This window comes from Papilio polytes, unplaced genomic scaffold (assembly GCF_000836215.1).
Source record: "Papilio polytes unplaced genomic scaffold, Ppol_1.0 DF824102.1, whole genome shotgun sequence".
Taxonomy (NCBI): domain Eukaryota; kingdom Metazoa; phylum Arthropoda; class Insecta; order Lepidoptera; family Papilionidae; genus Papilio; species Papilio polytes.
In genome coordinates this window covers 4,704,721-4,718,106 of record NW_013525102.1, presented here as the reverse complement: position 1 = coordinate 4,718,106, position 13,386 = coordinate 4,704,721, and the positions used below count along the sequence as shown (strand labels likewise).

At 37.4% G+C, this 13,386-nt stretch overlaps 2 protein-coding genes across 2 annotated transcripts in view; one reads left to right on the top strand and one right to left on the bottom strand.

Annotated features, from left to right (window-relative positions):
* Positions 1 to 1,189: 1,189 nt before the first annotated feature.
* Positions 1,190 to 2,595, top strand: LOC106099521 (transcription elongation factor S-II-like). The gene is made up of 2 exons (XM_013278085.1): positions 1,190 to 1,371; positions 1,591 to 2,595. The coding sequence occupies exons 1-2, from the start codon at positions 1,303 to 1,305 to the stop codon at positions 2,398 to 2,400; spliced, it is 879 nt and encodes a 292-aa protein (XP_013133539.1). The 5' UTR covers positions 1,190 to 1,302; the 3' UTR covers positions 2,401 to 2,595.
* A 77-nt stretch (positions 2,596 to 2,672) lies between these two features.
* The window catches only part of LOC106099632 (zinc finger protein Xfin-like), a 24,392-nt gene continuing 13,678 nt past the window's right edge, over positions 2,673 to 13,386 (bottom strand). Inside the window, exons 2-5 of the mRNA XM_013278228.1 lie at positions 9,478 to 10,431; positions 6,664 to 8,081; positions 6,386 to 6,581; positions 2,673 to 6,181 (exon numbers count right to left, since the gene is read on the bottom strand). Coding sequence (XP_013133682.1) covers positions 3,638 to 6,181; positions 6,386 to 6,581; positions 6,664 to 8,081; positions 9,478 to 10,425 — 5,106 coding nt within the window. The 5' untranslated portion in view covers positions 10,426 to 10,431 and the 3' untranslated portion in view covers positions 2,673 to 3,637. The remainder of the gene's footprint in view (positions 6,182 to 6,385; positions 6,582 to 6,663; positions 8,082 to 9,477; positions 10,432 to 13,386) is intronic.

The following is a 13,386-nucleotide window of genomic DNA, read 5'->3' as shown; positions in this document are numbered from 1 at the left end:
AAAAAAAAAAAAAAAAAAAAAAAAAAAAAAAAATATACCGTCGAATTGAATACCTCCTTCTTTTGGGAAGTCGGTCAAAAAGGCCAACGAAGAAGGAAGCGTAATTTGCTTTGTAACTACTTTAATGCTGGTGGTATAAATAATTAAAAGGATATGAATAACTAGTTACTGGTTGGTACCAGCGCCCTAGGTGAGATTTCTACAGCGGTCATCTTTTTTTACCATGCCTTTACTGAAGTTGCAAGAGCTACGTGAAAGACCTGTGGCGCCCCTTTTAGCCCTGCGCCCTGGGCGGTGGTCCAATCATACCCTAACTTAACACCGGTACTAGAGTAATTAATAATAGAGAATAACGAACCGATGAAACGAGGAAAATATAAATGAAAATTTATTACATACTAATGTGTTTGTGCAAATTGTTATTGAAATGTTTATCTTTATGACTTTTCTCTGTTTACGTGACTTGTTAGTTAGTGATGTATTTTGTAATCCGTATTATATTTTACACAAAAGTAATATCAAAATCTCTGAGCTACGGTACTGAAATTGAAAGCGAGTATAAAAACAAAGGGGCGTGAGAGGGTAGAAGCGGTTCACCATCCACCGGGGTGTCAAGCCACAAAGTAAGGTAAAACAACGAACTTGACTGGTTTACTTACGAGTCGTATTGTCGATTCCCAAATATTGGAAAGGTGAGAAATGCCGTTGTAGAAAAAACAGTTTAAAATCTAATCTTTAAATAAGATTTCATCTTATGTCACTAGATGGAGTGATTCCATGCCATGATTTAAACCGCAACCATACGAAAAAATTATTACCAATTTACACACAGCGACATCTGTTATATCTGTTCAATTATAGATTATTACATAATTACAAAATAGGTACGAATGTAGAAAAAAATTGTTAAATTATTGTTGTTTGAATACATTAGCAGTAGTTTAGGAACAATCACATATTTAAAAATTTTTACAAAAAAAGGAAAATAATGAAGTATTGTAAAAAAAAAACAAAAATTCGAGGATCTTGGTCTGTATTTATCAAAAAATATTCTTAAGAAAATTAAAATATCACAGTTTTTGTAATACTTCATCGATTTTTAAGCTTTTGTTTTTCAACTTATTCCGAAACGCCATTATGTTTAAAGCTTGAGTTATCTGTAAAAACCGAAGCCGGGTAAAATGACGTTTCGGCACTTTTTTAGTCTATTTCTAGTGGTATGGTGGTCGATTAACAATATTTTTTATATCGAGTTCTAAACAATTTTAGCGGGAAGTTGACAATAACTAAATATTGTTAAAAATGAGTGTCGAAGAGGATGTAATGAAAATTCAAAAGAAATTAACTAAAATGACTTCAGAGGACGGAACTGTAAGTGTGAATATAGATAATTTCAAACCTAAAAACTTTGACCGATTTTTGTCTAGACTGTATGATTAAGATATATCTCCTTAAGTTAGAACGAAGTATCCCTACTGTTACAATTGTAAACCAAATATACATTTATCTAAATATCACGATAAAGTTCAGAATGCATTATCTTTTATTGATTACATACTTACCATTTTGTGAATTTCTTTTTTGTTTTAGGGACAAGAAGATGCTCTTGAATTATTAAAAAATCTCCAAACGATGGCGATAAATTTGGATGTTTTAACGAAAACAAGAATAGGAATGACTGTAAATGCTTTAAGAAAATCAAGTAAAGATGAAGAAGTGATTTCATTGTGTAAAACATTGATTAAAAATTGGAAAAAGTTCCTTTCAACTCCCAACACACCTTCTAAAGACTCGGGCAGTTCATCAAAGCCTAAAAAAGATTCCAGTAAGGATAAAGAAAAAAAAGAGGACAGAGAAAAAGACAGAAAACTGCCAGCTTCATTTCCCCCTCAGTCAAATACCACTGATGCAGTAAGACTAAAATGTCGAGAACTATTAACTCAGGCATTGAAGATAGATGGAGAAACTTCAAACTCTTGCGGATCACCAGAAGAGTTGGCAGAAGAGCTAGAAGAGTGCATTTATACTGAATTTAAAAATACCGATATGAGATATAAAAATAGGGTCCGTTCTAGGGTAGCAAATTTGAAGGATCCTAAAAATCCAACGCTACGCACCAATTTTCTAAATGGTGTCATATCAGCTTCACGGTTAGCTAAGATGACTCCTGAAGAAATGGCAAGCGATGAAATGAAGAATTTACGTGAGAAGTTCATCAAGGAAGCAATTGATGATGCTCAATTGGCAACTGTACAGGGTACTAAAACAGAAATGCTCAAATGTGGCAAATGCAAAAAGAAGAATTGTACTTATAACCAGCTGCAAACGAGAAGCTCAGATGAGCCTATGACAACCTTTGTCCTTTGCAATGAGTGCGGCAACCGTTGGAAATTCTGTTAAAACTTAGGTTATTTAAATAAGTAGTATCCAAATATTTTAACAATGGAATACTGTACTTGTAATACATACATGTAACTATGGAATCTGTATTTTGGTTTTGTCACTGTGAATTGACTTGGCTTTATCACTGACTGGAATCACATTCAGTAGTCAATGACTTTTTAGTTAATTTTTAATAAATTAATCTGCTTAAAATATATATTTTTTATTTTATACATGTTTTATATAATTAGATAGGGTATATGTAGATATACTTTTTAATAAAACTTAAATTTCAGATCATAATTATGTATTCATCTATTATTTCACTTATTTACAATAACAGGAATGAGTCCTTTAGGACAGGAATAAACATAGATATATGTATATTATAAACACATAATTTTTACCAAATTCTTACAAACCATGGTTTTACAATAAAATTTAAGTTTCTGGACATATAGTTTAGGTATAAATCTCATATTTTCATACTCAAAATATCAAAATTGTTTATTTGCATTAAATTCTTTATCAGGATTATTGTCTGCATTTTGATGAGACAAATTCAACATTCCAGGTGCTTTAGACAATATTGTCCACATAACCTCAATTACATCTTCAAACTGTTTATATAAAAAGTTCTAGGACAGAAATAAAATTATAGTATTTACTATAATTTTATTTTATCCACTGTTAAATTTGGTGTTTCAGACTAAATGATAAACTATTATATCACCACAGAACAATCTATCAATAATTACATATTAACAATAAGAACATATAAATACATATCACAAAGCTACAAACATTTCTAATTGTTAAAAAAAAATCAATACTAAAATCTCAAAGGTCGTTAACATCTTACAAATACATGAATATAGGTATTGATGTACATGTAATTTGTAGTCACTGAGACTTATAGACTGACAAGTTGTCTGACCCAGTAGGTATAAGTGAAATTAAATTATGACACTTTTAACATATTTTCTGACAGAACTGATAGTAGCGCCTCTCACCGGGCCAGACATCCTTGTATGACTATACACAGTTGACAGCAGGCACATTGGCTATGTCGTAAATTGATCAATGATAAAGTTTTCAATGTCATATCCAGAATTTCTATTATCTAATATGGCAAGCTACACTTTGGTGAATATCAACAAGTTTTTTTTGGCTCACAAGAATCTATTTTGTCCCGCACAATATTCGTCTTACACCTAACTTGTATCCTAAATGCTGCACTTTCTTTAAACTAATTTCATCCTACCAATAATTCACCTGTTTTAATTTTTACAAATACCTTTTCATCATTACATATATCTACTTTTCTTTGTATATCTAATTTGAGATCAATGACACTTTCTTCATCATCTAATTTTGTTATTGTAAACCTTACATCTTCATTGGCGACATAACATTCGGCCGTGAGATTTTTCTGATAGTTGAAATGAGTTTTCAAATGGTCCCGTAAGAAATGTGATTGCACGACAGCCAAGTCACAAAATGAACATTTATGGTTGCCATTACTAAAGTTGTCATTTTTATCATGCCTTCTGAAATGGTTACCCAGAGCATCCTGACGCTGGTTTGTATATGGACATAAGAAACATGGATGTAATTTTCGATCCTTGGTCGGCGTCGCATCCGTTTTGTTTGTATCATTTACAGAATTATTTAAAGCACATCTACGTTGTAATAGCCTAAGTGTTTGTTGATCACTTATGGAAAATTGTTGGAAATCGCTTTTTGGCACACCTTTTGGCATAGTTTTGATCGCCAATTTAATGTTATCTGTGCTATCATCTTTTTTGTTTCCTGAAGGCTCCTCTGATTCAAGGAATCCATCGCTACCTTTTCTTCTTTCAGCCACAGCTTCATCGTTCTTTTGATGTTTTCTCATATGTTGAACATAATTAGCGTAATACTTTACAGAGTAGTCGCAGAGTTCACACTTGTATCGCTGCTTAGAGCCGTGTAATGATAAATGAATTTTATACTGTTCTCTCTTCTCAAACGCGGATGGACATTTATGGCACTTGTATCGCTTCTCTTTTTGTCGTCCATTTTTTAGATATGTCGGATATATGAACTCTGGATTACCATGCATCAGATATCCAAATTGAGGGTCTGCTTGAAGTACAGGTGGAAAATGGTCATTAGGTTTGACGAGTTTATCTTTATCATTTAAAACTCTTTTTTGAGCCTCAGTCTTTCTTTGAAATAGGTCAGTACCTGACAGTGGGATATTTTTGTAGTCCATATCTTCGCCGGATTCATAATCACAGGTAGACTTAGCGTCTGTTTCATGTAACAACTCGTGTTTGGCTAAATTGCCAATATTCTTGACGGCGTAGCTGCACTTTTTACATTTATTTTCTCCGTCGCCACCATGTAAACTCATATGATAGTTCAGCGCCGAAGTTTTAAAGAACTTTGCAGGACATTCTTTGCATAGATACTGTTTTGGAACATGTTTTCCTTCGTGGGACTTCTTAGGCGAAATGTCCATGTCATCATAATTTTTACTGGGAAGGTTGACCACCCAGTTTATTTCGGAGGTCGCAGCGCAGTGTATTAGCTCCAGCCGAGGTTCAGGGTGCGCCGGGTCCGTATTATGAATGAACTTAAGCATTTTGGTTTTGGTGTGATATTCATCGGAGTGAACAAAAACATGCGCAGCTAATTCAATGTCGTGAAGTGTAGAAAATTCACAACTCCTGCATTTGTGTGGAAATGAGAGATCGTGGAATTTGTCGTGAACTTTTAATTCAGTGTCTGTGAAGAATCGCGATGGACATTTTTGACAAAAATGTAAAGTTTTTATTACCTTGTTTTCGGGAGTCAAACATTCCTCTTTGACGAATTCATCGGCTGCATTCATTTTTTCTTCTTCGATTACTTTACGCAGTTTCGCTATCTGGTCTTCATCAGGGACATCTGTGTCGACGGGACAATAAATGCGGCCATATATTTCGCCGTGAGTCTTGGAGTGATCAGCTAATCTTCCGGAACTATCACAAGTAAATTTACAATCTAAACATTTGTACACCAATACTTCATTGTGTGTGTTTGCGACGCAATGGATTTTTTCATGATTCGGTATTTTACATTTTTGAGTATTAACGTAGGAGCAATATCGACATTTATACATTTTGTGGAATTCATTCTTCGCAGAGACCCAAACGTACGGAATTTCATCGAGATTGGGGTCAGATTTACTTTCAGTCTTATAAGAAATCGAAGTGGAAGCTTCAAGATCTGTTTCGAATTCAGTTTTTTTCGATATGATACCGTGAACCCTCATATGTTGGTGGAGAAGGTGTCGTTTGGAAACGCTGTAGTTGCATTCGGGACATTTGTATGGAGTGTCTGCGGGCAGTCGGTGGAATTGCTCGTGATACATGTACTGAGATTTGCTGTTGGTCTCGTACGGACACTCTGTGCATTTGTGGCGCTTAGTCGACAATGTATGTGTACTTTGAGGTTCATTCATCGGTGATTTGCAACCCATAGCCTTCGCGATGTAATCTTCGGGGTCAGTGATGCCGTGGAGAACTAAATGTTGCACCAGTTCTTGTTCGTCCTTCACAAAGAATGGACAGAAATAGCACTTGAATATCGACTGCGGCGAGGGCTGGTGTTGTTGCATGTGTATGATCAACGACGTCTTATCGTTACATTTAAAAGGACACTTGGTACAGGAATCCGGCACGGACTCGTTTGACAAGGCCGACCCTTCCACTTTCGGCTTCACTGTAGTAACAACTTTTATAACCCCATCATGTTTAAGTCTGCAGTGCCTCTGCAAAAATTAAAAAGGCATCTGTCAATTTATGTGTTTTTCTAATAATATTTTAAAATGAAATGATAATTCCAGAATTATTTACATGTAAATTTTAATACATATTACTATTCATACATTGCGTAACCAGGAACAGACATCTTGTTAATTGATAACACCTCTTACCAATTATTTGTAAAGTAAATAAGGTGATTTAATTCATACCTGAATAACATGTTTCCAATTAGACAGCTGATTGCAATGACCGCAGCGGTACGCCAAGTCGGCGGGGTCAGTTGTATTGTCGGGCTTCTTGGTCGCTCCGCTAGCGTTCTGCTGAGATTTTGCGTCGTCTAAACCATACGAAGTCGCCTTCGAATGTTCCCGAACATGTTCCAAAAGGGCTTCTTTCGATGAGTCTCTGAAAATGTTAATTACGATTTCAATACAGATTTCTCATAGAAAAGAAACATAACACATAGCAAAGATGTTAACTAGCTCACCTGTAATTGCATTTTTTACATTTCCATAAAGTTTTTTTAGGCCTCTTCGTGTCTTCACTCCTATTGTCCAAGCTGTATTTGTAGTCGCCATGTTGAGTTTGTAAATCAAGTGGCTGCATATCTGTTGACGTGTTAGTAAGTTCGTTTGCATCGTTGTAACTTTCGTCGACGTCTAAAGACGCATCGACATTTGTATTCTGTTCAATATAATGAAATTCATTCTCTCCATTTTCATTAAGTATGGGCATTGCCAAAAATTTATTGTATTTACTGTAATTCCTTCTTCCTGTCTCATCTGTCATTAACACTTTTGCATCTGTGTGGTTAGGATCCCTGGCAGACCTCAATTTGATATGTTTTGTTATATCCCATCTCCAATTAGACTTGTATTTGCACTGAGAACATTCGAACGGCTTCTTATTTAAATGTCCTACAATATGTACGTGAAACCGGGACGCTGTCGAAGCCCAAAACATACAGTGTGGGCATTTGAATACCTTTTTTCCCACAGCTTGACTCGGAGACAGATTCATACCTTCATTTTCATCAACGTTTTCAGAGTCAAAACTTTGAGGCGGTTCTGGAAGTGTAGAATCATCATTGATGCTAATATCGAGCGGTGTGTCGAATTTATTGGTCTCCGTATTGATATTATTCCACACAAACACAACATTCTCCATAGGATGAGGTTCTACTTCTTTCTCTGAATTCGAGCACACAGCTTCACTGCTGTCTTGTGTTTGTGTTGGAATTTCTTTTGTTTCTTCTTCATTTTTCTTGCAAGTTTTCATGTGTACGTAAAGATCTGCACTAGATTTGCACCTGTGTCTGCAATTTTGACATCTCGTTGAACTTAAACTCGCCATCAAAGTATTGGCGGGTGCTCTGCTAGTTTGAGTCGAGCATGTTTTTTCATGCACCGAATGTTCCGATAAACATTTGCTTTCGAATCCGCAGTTCTTACATCTTAGCGATCCTTCTTCTCCTGTCTCTGTCAGCAATCTTTCTTTTAATTTATCGAAGAACGATTCATGTTTCTTTCGCGTTGTTGTTTCTTTAACTGGAACACTGGTAACGACCGGTGTAAACGTAACATCGGGCGGTAGACAGTCTAATCTATTTGAGTTACTGGAATCTGGTGAATCACTTGATAGTGACTCTTTGAATTTCTTCACCGGAGGTTCACCTGATGATGTTTTATTTTGATTTGGGGTTGATGAATTGAGAGGTATAAGCTGTGGAATTGGTCTGGGTATCTTTCGGCTCTGTTTACGTGATTTTGAATCATCTAAAGTTGATTCTTGATGTCGGCCGGTGCGTGTATGACTTGAACCATTCTTTGAAGATGTTTCAGAAGCATCATTCGAGTCACTATTGCAACTGACCAGTTCCCTTTCTGCGTACTGTAATCCCATTTCCTGTAAAATAGAAAGAAAATATTATTAGCAACAATTATCATTGACGTCGATATAAGATAGTAATGCATGTATGGATGAATGGATTTTATACGTTTAAAATTGATCGCTTTTTTCAGGAATTAGCGCTTGATGATATTTTAAAATATTTTTTAACATGAGCGTTACCTGGGAATCGAACCCAAAATGCTTCAAACTTACATCGCTAAACCTTGAATTTACTTTTTATTGCTGTCGTTATTTAGATTACTCAATTAACATCTTTAATATATTCATAATAATCGAAAGATAATAAGCTGAACAGAGCTTTTAACGGAGCTAATTTAATGTATTATGTAGGAATATTCACGGTAAGAATTGTTTAAATTAGAATACAAGGCGTTGATATCAAGAATTTGGGTAGGAAACTCGGGTTCAACCTAGGGTTCATTATGTCAAAAAACTATATTTACGACTCGCATTTTTTACAGACTCCCAAAAAAAAGGTTCTTAATTCATCTGTATGTTTTTAATATAAAAAACGTATCTAATTGTAAAAGCAATTTTTGGATACAATTATCCTATTCATAAACACTAATTGCACATCACGTCTATTGAAAAAGTACCTATTTTCTTTTCATGAAATAACTAATTACGTTGAATGAATAAAAGTGCCAACACCATGAAATGTTAGAGGCATGAAGATGTTTTGTATTAACATATGGATAAGTTAAAATTGTGATTTATCTATTCTCCAATCCTAGGCAGTACGAAATTCATTCATAAAAAAGATAAACAATGAACAAAATTACTATGCTACAGGTGTTCTGTTTTATGAGTGTTCAAAATAACATTAAGTATGAATATTTCTTACTTTATTAAGTAGGAATCGAATCTTAGACCAACCGCACGAAAGTAAAACATTGTGCTACTCAACGAGACTAACGTTATGTTACGTTAAGTAAGGGAAATGTAGCAATATCTACGTTATAAAGTTAGTTAAAATGCTAAAGTTATTATTGAATAATACCTATAGTTACAAAATGTCGCTAACATAGTTGACAACTTGTTGAATTGTTTACTAGCTGACTAGAAGACTTTTAGAACTTTAAAACAACTTACGCATTACTAGTTAAGAAAATGTTAATTACTAATTGGTGGAAAACTATTCTACCGATCTCTTACAAAAAAAAAGAAAATAACATTATCCTTAAGTTAAAACATATGCTACACAAGCGAAATCGGTACTTATTGCATTGACTTTTTGCTAGTTGGAAAAGGGACTTAATGTAAACACGGCATAGGCCGCACACAGTAGACTGCGGCGTGACGTCACCGGGTGCGGCCCGCCGGTTGCCGGCTGCCGGGTGCCGGGTGCCGGGCGGCCGGGTACCGGGACGCAGTGTGCGGCGACACTCACCGAGGCCGAGTGCGAGGATCGTGAGTCGCCGCTCCCTTCCTCCTCCTTGGGGACGCGCGCGCTCCCGCTCGCCGCCTCCTCGGCGAGGCAAAGGTCGCTGGCGCCCACTCGGTTGCGACGCCGGTTCGACGTCAACTGCCCCACGGGCGGCGTGTGGTGATTCATCTCGTGCACTGTCAGACTCTGCCTGATGTCGGCAGTAAAGTTGCAAATCGAGCAGCAAAAGCTGCCCGTGCCGCCGTGGTTTTTCATATGACGATCTAAATTCCATTTGTACGGCGTCCGAAAGTCACATATGGTACACTTTATCATCGGCATCGAATGGTACTTGACGTGCTTCGTGTATCGCGCTCTAATATGCGTCACGTAATTGCATTTGTCGCACGAAAAAAAGTTTCCTTTTATTTTAGCGTCGGAGGTTCCGTTGACGAGCATTGCTGCTTCACCGTCGACCTCCAATCGCTCGATGAGGTCGTCGCCGCAATCATCGACGTCCATGTCCTCATCGCACTCCTCTACTTCTTCCAGCATGTCTTCCTCTTTCTCCGATGACTCAGTGGCCGTAGCCGCGGTCGTCGACGGGGCCGGGGGTTCCATCTCCGCGTGTCTGTCGGAGGCGCTCTCGCCGTGGACCATTTTAATGTGTCGCAGTAGTTTTTGGTGATGTCGGGAGGCGTAAACACAAAAGGCACAATCGTAAATCTTTAACTTCACGAAGTGAACGTCACGCGTGTGGATAAGATAAGCTCGTGGGTTTTGTGTATAAAACATGCACTTGGTGCAACTGTAGTTCCTTTTTATCTTGCACTGCGGTAGTTCCAAGTCCTCAGCGGTGTCCGAGGAGCCGTCGGAGGACGCGTCGCCACACTGGCGGCCTTCGAAGGGGCGCAAGATAGTCGCGACCTCGCCGACGTGCGCGCCCGGCGACGAGGACATCTGTTGAAGCATACTCCGCTGCAACAAACAATGCTCGGTGTCGGTTAAACGTGCCGAGACGAGGTGGGAGGCGCGAGGGGCGCACAAGGGGGCCGCGGCGTGGGTCGCGGGGTGCCGGGTGCGGGGCGCGGGTCGCGGGGCGGGCGCGGCGACGGCGCTGCGGCGTGTGGTGCGCGAGAGCGTCGGCGGCTGAATGCGGCGCGGCGCGCGGCGGCCGTCGCACCGGCTCACGGGCTGGCGCTGCCGCGGCGCGTGGGCGCGGGACGGGAGCGGAGGGTCCGATGTCATGTGTTCCTATGTTTTTCATCCTCGTCGCCGCGGTTAGGGGAGCCGACAGCCGGCGGCCGACCTCCACTCGGCTACGGCCAAACGAGACCACTCCTCTGTGCTGCTCGAATATTATTTTGTTGCATAACCGCATACGACAGGCCCTAGCTCTGTTTTAACTTTGTAGTTTTTTCATTCTCATCCATATGGTAAACACACGAGATATAATTACATTAGCTTGTAGGGATTATAAGATTCATAAAATAACAAACTGGTGACATTACCAAATAGCATAACAAGTAGGTAGCGTAAGAAATGTTAGTTTAGCGTTGATGTCTTTTGTGATGTATATTTGAATGCGAAAAAGTGGGCACCCGTTTTTATGATGTTAAGATGAATCATGCAAAATTACTATTAAAAAACAACAACTCTTAAGAAATTAAGTTACGTTCTAGTTGCAGAATATATCAATCGCTATAAGCTCCCTGGGGTGATAAGTGCGTACTCCTTATCCTACTGCGCCTCAATGTCCTAATTTACTCGAACCTAAGACCGCCTCAAGATCAACTGAGTACGTCGTAGATATAGCAGCGATATTCATATAGTGTAGTCGATACTGACTGACGTTCGACTGCCTATAGTCGTTGAAATAGGTGAGACGGAACAATCCACTCAGACAATCTCGGCGCGTGAAGGCCTGACCCCTATGGAGCGTTCCCATGTAGCAATACCCGTAGAGGTTATGTAAACATAATTCTATCGCTGTTGTTATTACATTCATCCTATCCTAGGCATCCAATTACTAAGCAACCTTATCTACTTAGCTATGTATTCGTTTTACATACCTACAAAACAAATGCGTTCGAAAAATAAACCTAAGTTTAACAAAACATAATTACTGTCAATTTATTAAGCTTATTTAATAGTTTGTCAATTGTTACATTTTAATGTATAATAAAAAAACACCAACATTTCCCACATTAAAAAAAAACATCTAAGGATTGAAAAGATAGTAATCGATAATGTAATTATTAGAACGTCTAATATATAAGTTAAAAACAAGTAAACATCTAGGAATCAAACTGGGAGCCACAGTTTTAATAACAAAGCATTGCGGTTGCTGAGTCATGCGGGTTATTTAGAGACAATGAAATGAAGTCTTCAAGGTGTCTGATTTGAAATATATATTTTAACATTCTTGTGTTTTATGCTAATATTTATATAATTTAGAAAAAAAATTAGATTAGATTTAATCATAAAATGTCAAAGCTAAAAGCTCAATAATTTAATTAACACATTTTACTTAGTAATGTTATAATTTTATACAGTCTCTAAACAACTTATCGTGGCCTATTGCTGCTTATAATGTGTAAAATCCCTAATTTGACAATATAATTAGTACTCCACGTGTCAGAAAACTTCTTAGGTTATCGCTCAAGAGCGCTCTAAAGTACAAGTATGTTAGTAATTGTATTCGGCTAGTGCATTTAGAAAGTATTATTAATGTACCTTCTTAATAAATAAATAATTCAAGATGAATAGCTCATTTTTAATTACGATTACAATTACGTTCGATATTGTAGAGTTAAAAGAATGTTAAATTATGTTAATGTTAAAATATATAAAAGAAACGCGGTTTTAGCTATGTATATATTTTTAAATTGTAAGATTTTACCAGTAAATATATTAATTACATAACGAAAATCATTAATTACATCTTTAAGGTCAAAACTTTCAATATTCAATAGTTTTTTTCAGTACATCACAACTTTTTTCCTTTTATATGCCTAATTAGAAATTATATTATAGAATTGCACAAGACTACAGTCCGGAATGACGCAAGCACAGGCGGAGGTTTTTAATTACCTTTTTTTATTCTTTCCCGAGAGTTGCAGGTTTATGTGATGTTATGCATCTTCAACAACTACCGCGTGGTAATTTAATGCAATTGACTTTGGCAGATGATGGTAACAATTAACATTTGAATTAATTTACATGCATTTAGAGATTTAACTCCCAATAATATAAATACAAATATTTTTTAAAAATACCTAACCAACATATACATCTCGTGTTTGCGAACGAAGCCTCATACGACCGACAGATGAGGTGCCTCGCCAGTCTCTCGCTATATTTTTACAGATATACTGAGTGCAGAGTAACTAACGTTGAGCGTTGACCCACATGTACGCCGCGGCCGCGGCCGGGTAGCAAGTAATGCTATAAACATAGCGTTGGTACCAACTAAATACCTACTGTCGGCCAAAGCGGCCTTTCTTATCCTTTAACCTTTAAAACATTTACCGAGTGAAAAAAATCCCTAGTTATGTTTATGATGATACCATAGAAGTTTACTTTTAAAACATAAATTTCTCTATTTGCTTTTATTATTTCTCACCAGATTACTATTGCTTTTTTCTTATTTTCTAAACAAAAAGTATACATTAAATAAACGCGAATTAAATAAGTTATCAAATTGTGACGAATAACATTTAAAATTATTGGCAAATGTACTAATACAATTATGTGACAATTCCTCAGTACATCTCCATACATATAGTACATTTTATTTGCACTATCCAACAAATTCTAGTTGGACAGCAAATGGAAAGCGACGCGAGAAGCAGCGGCGCGCCGTCGGGGCCAGCTGTCGGACGTCCTGCGGGGCCCGGAGGGCAGTGAGCGGGGCTTGGCACAGGGCGCGGG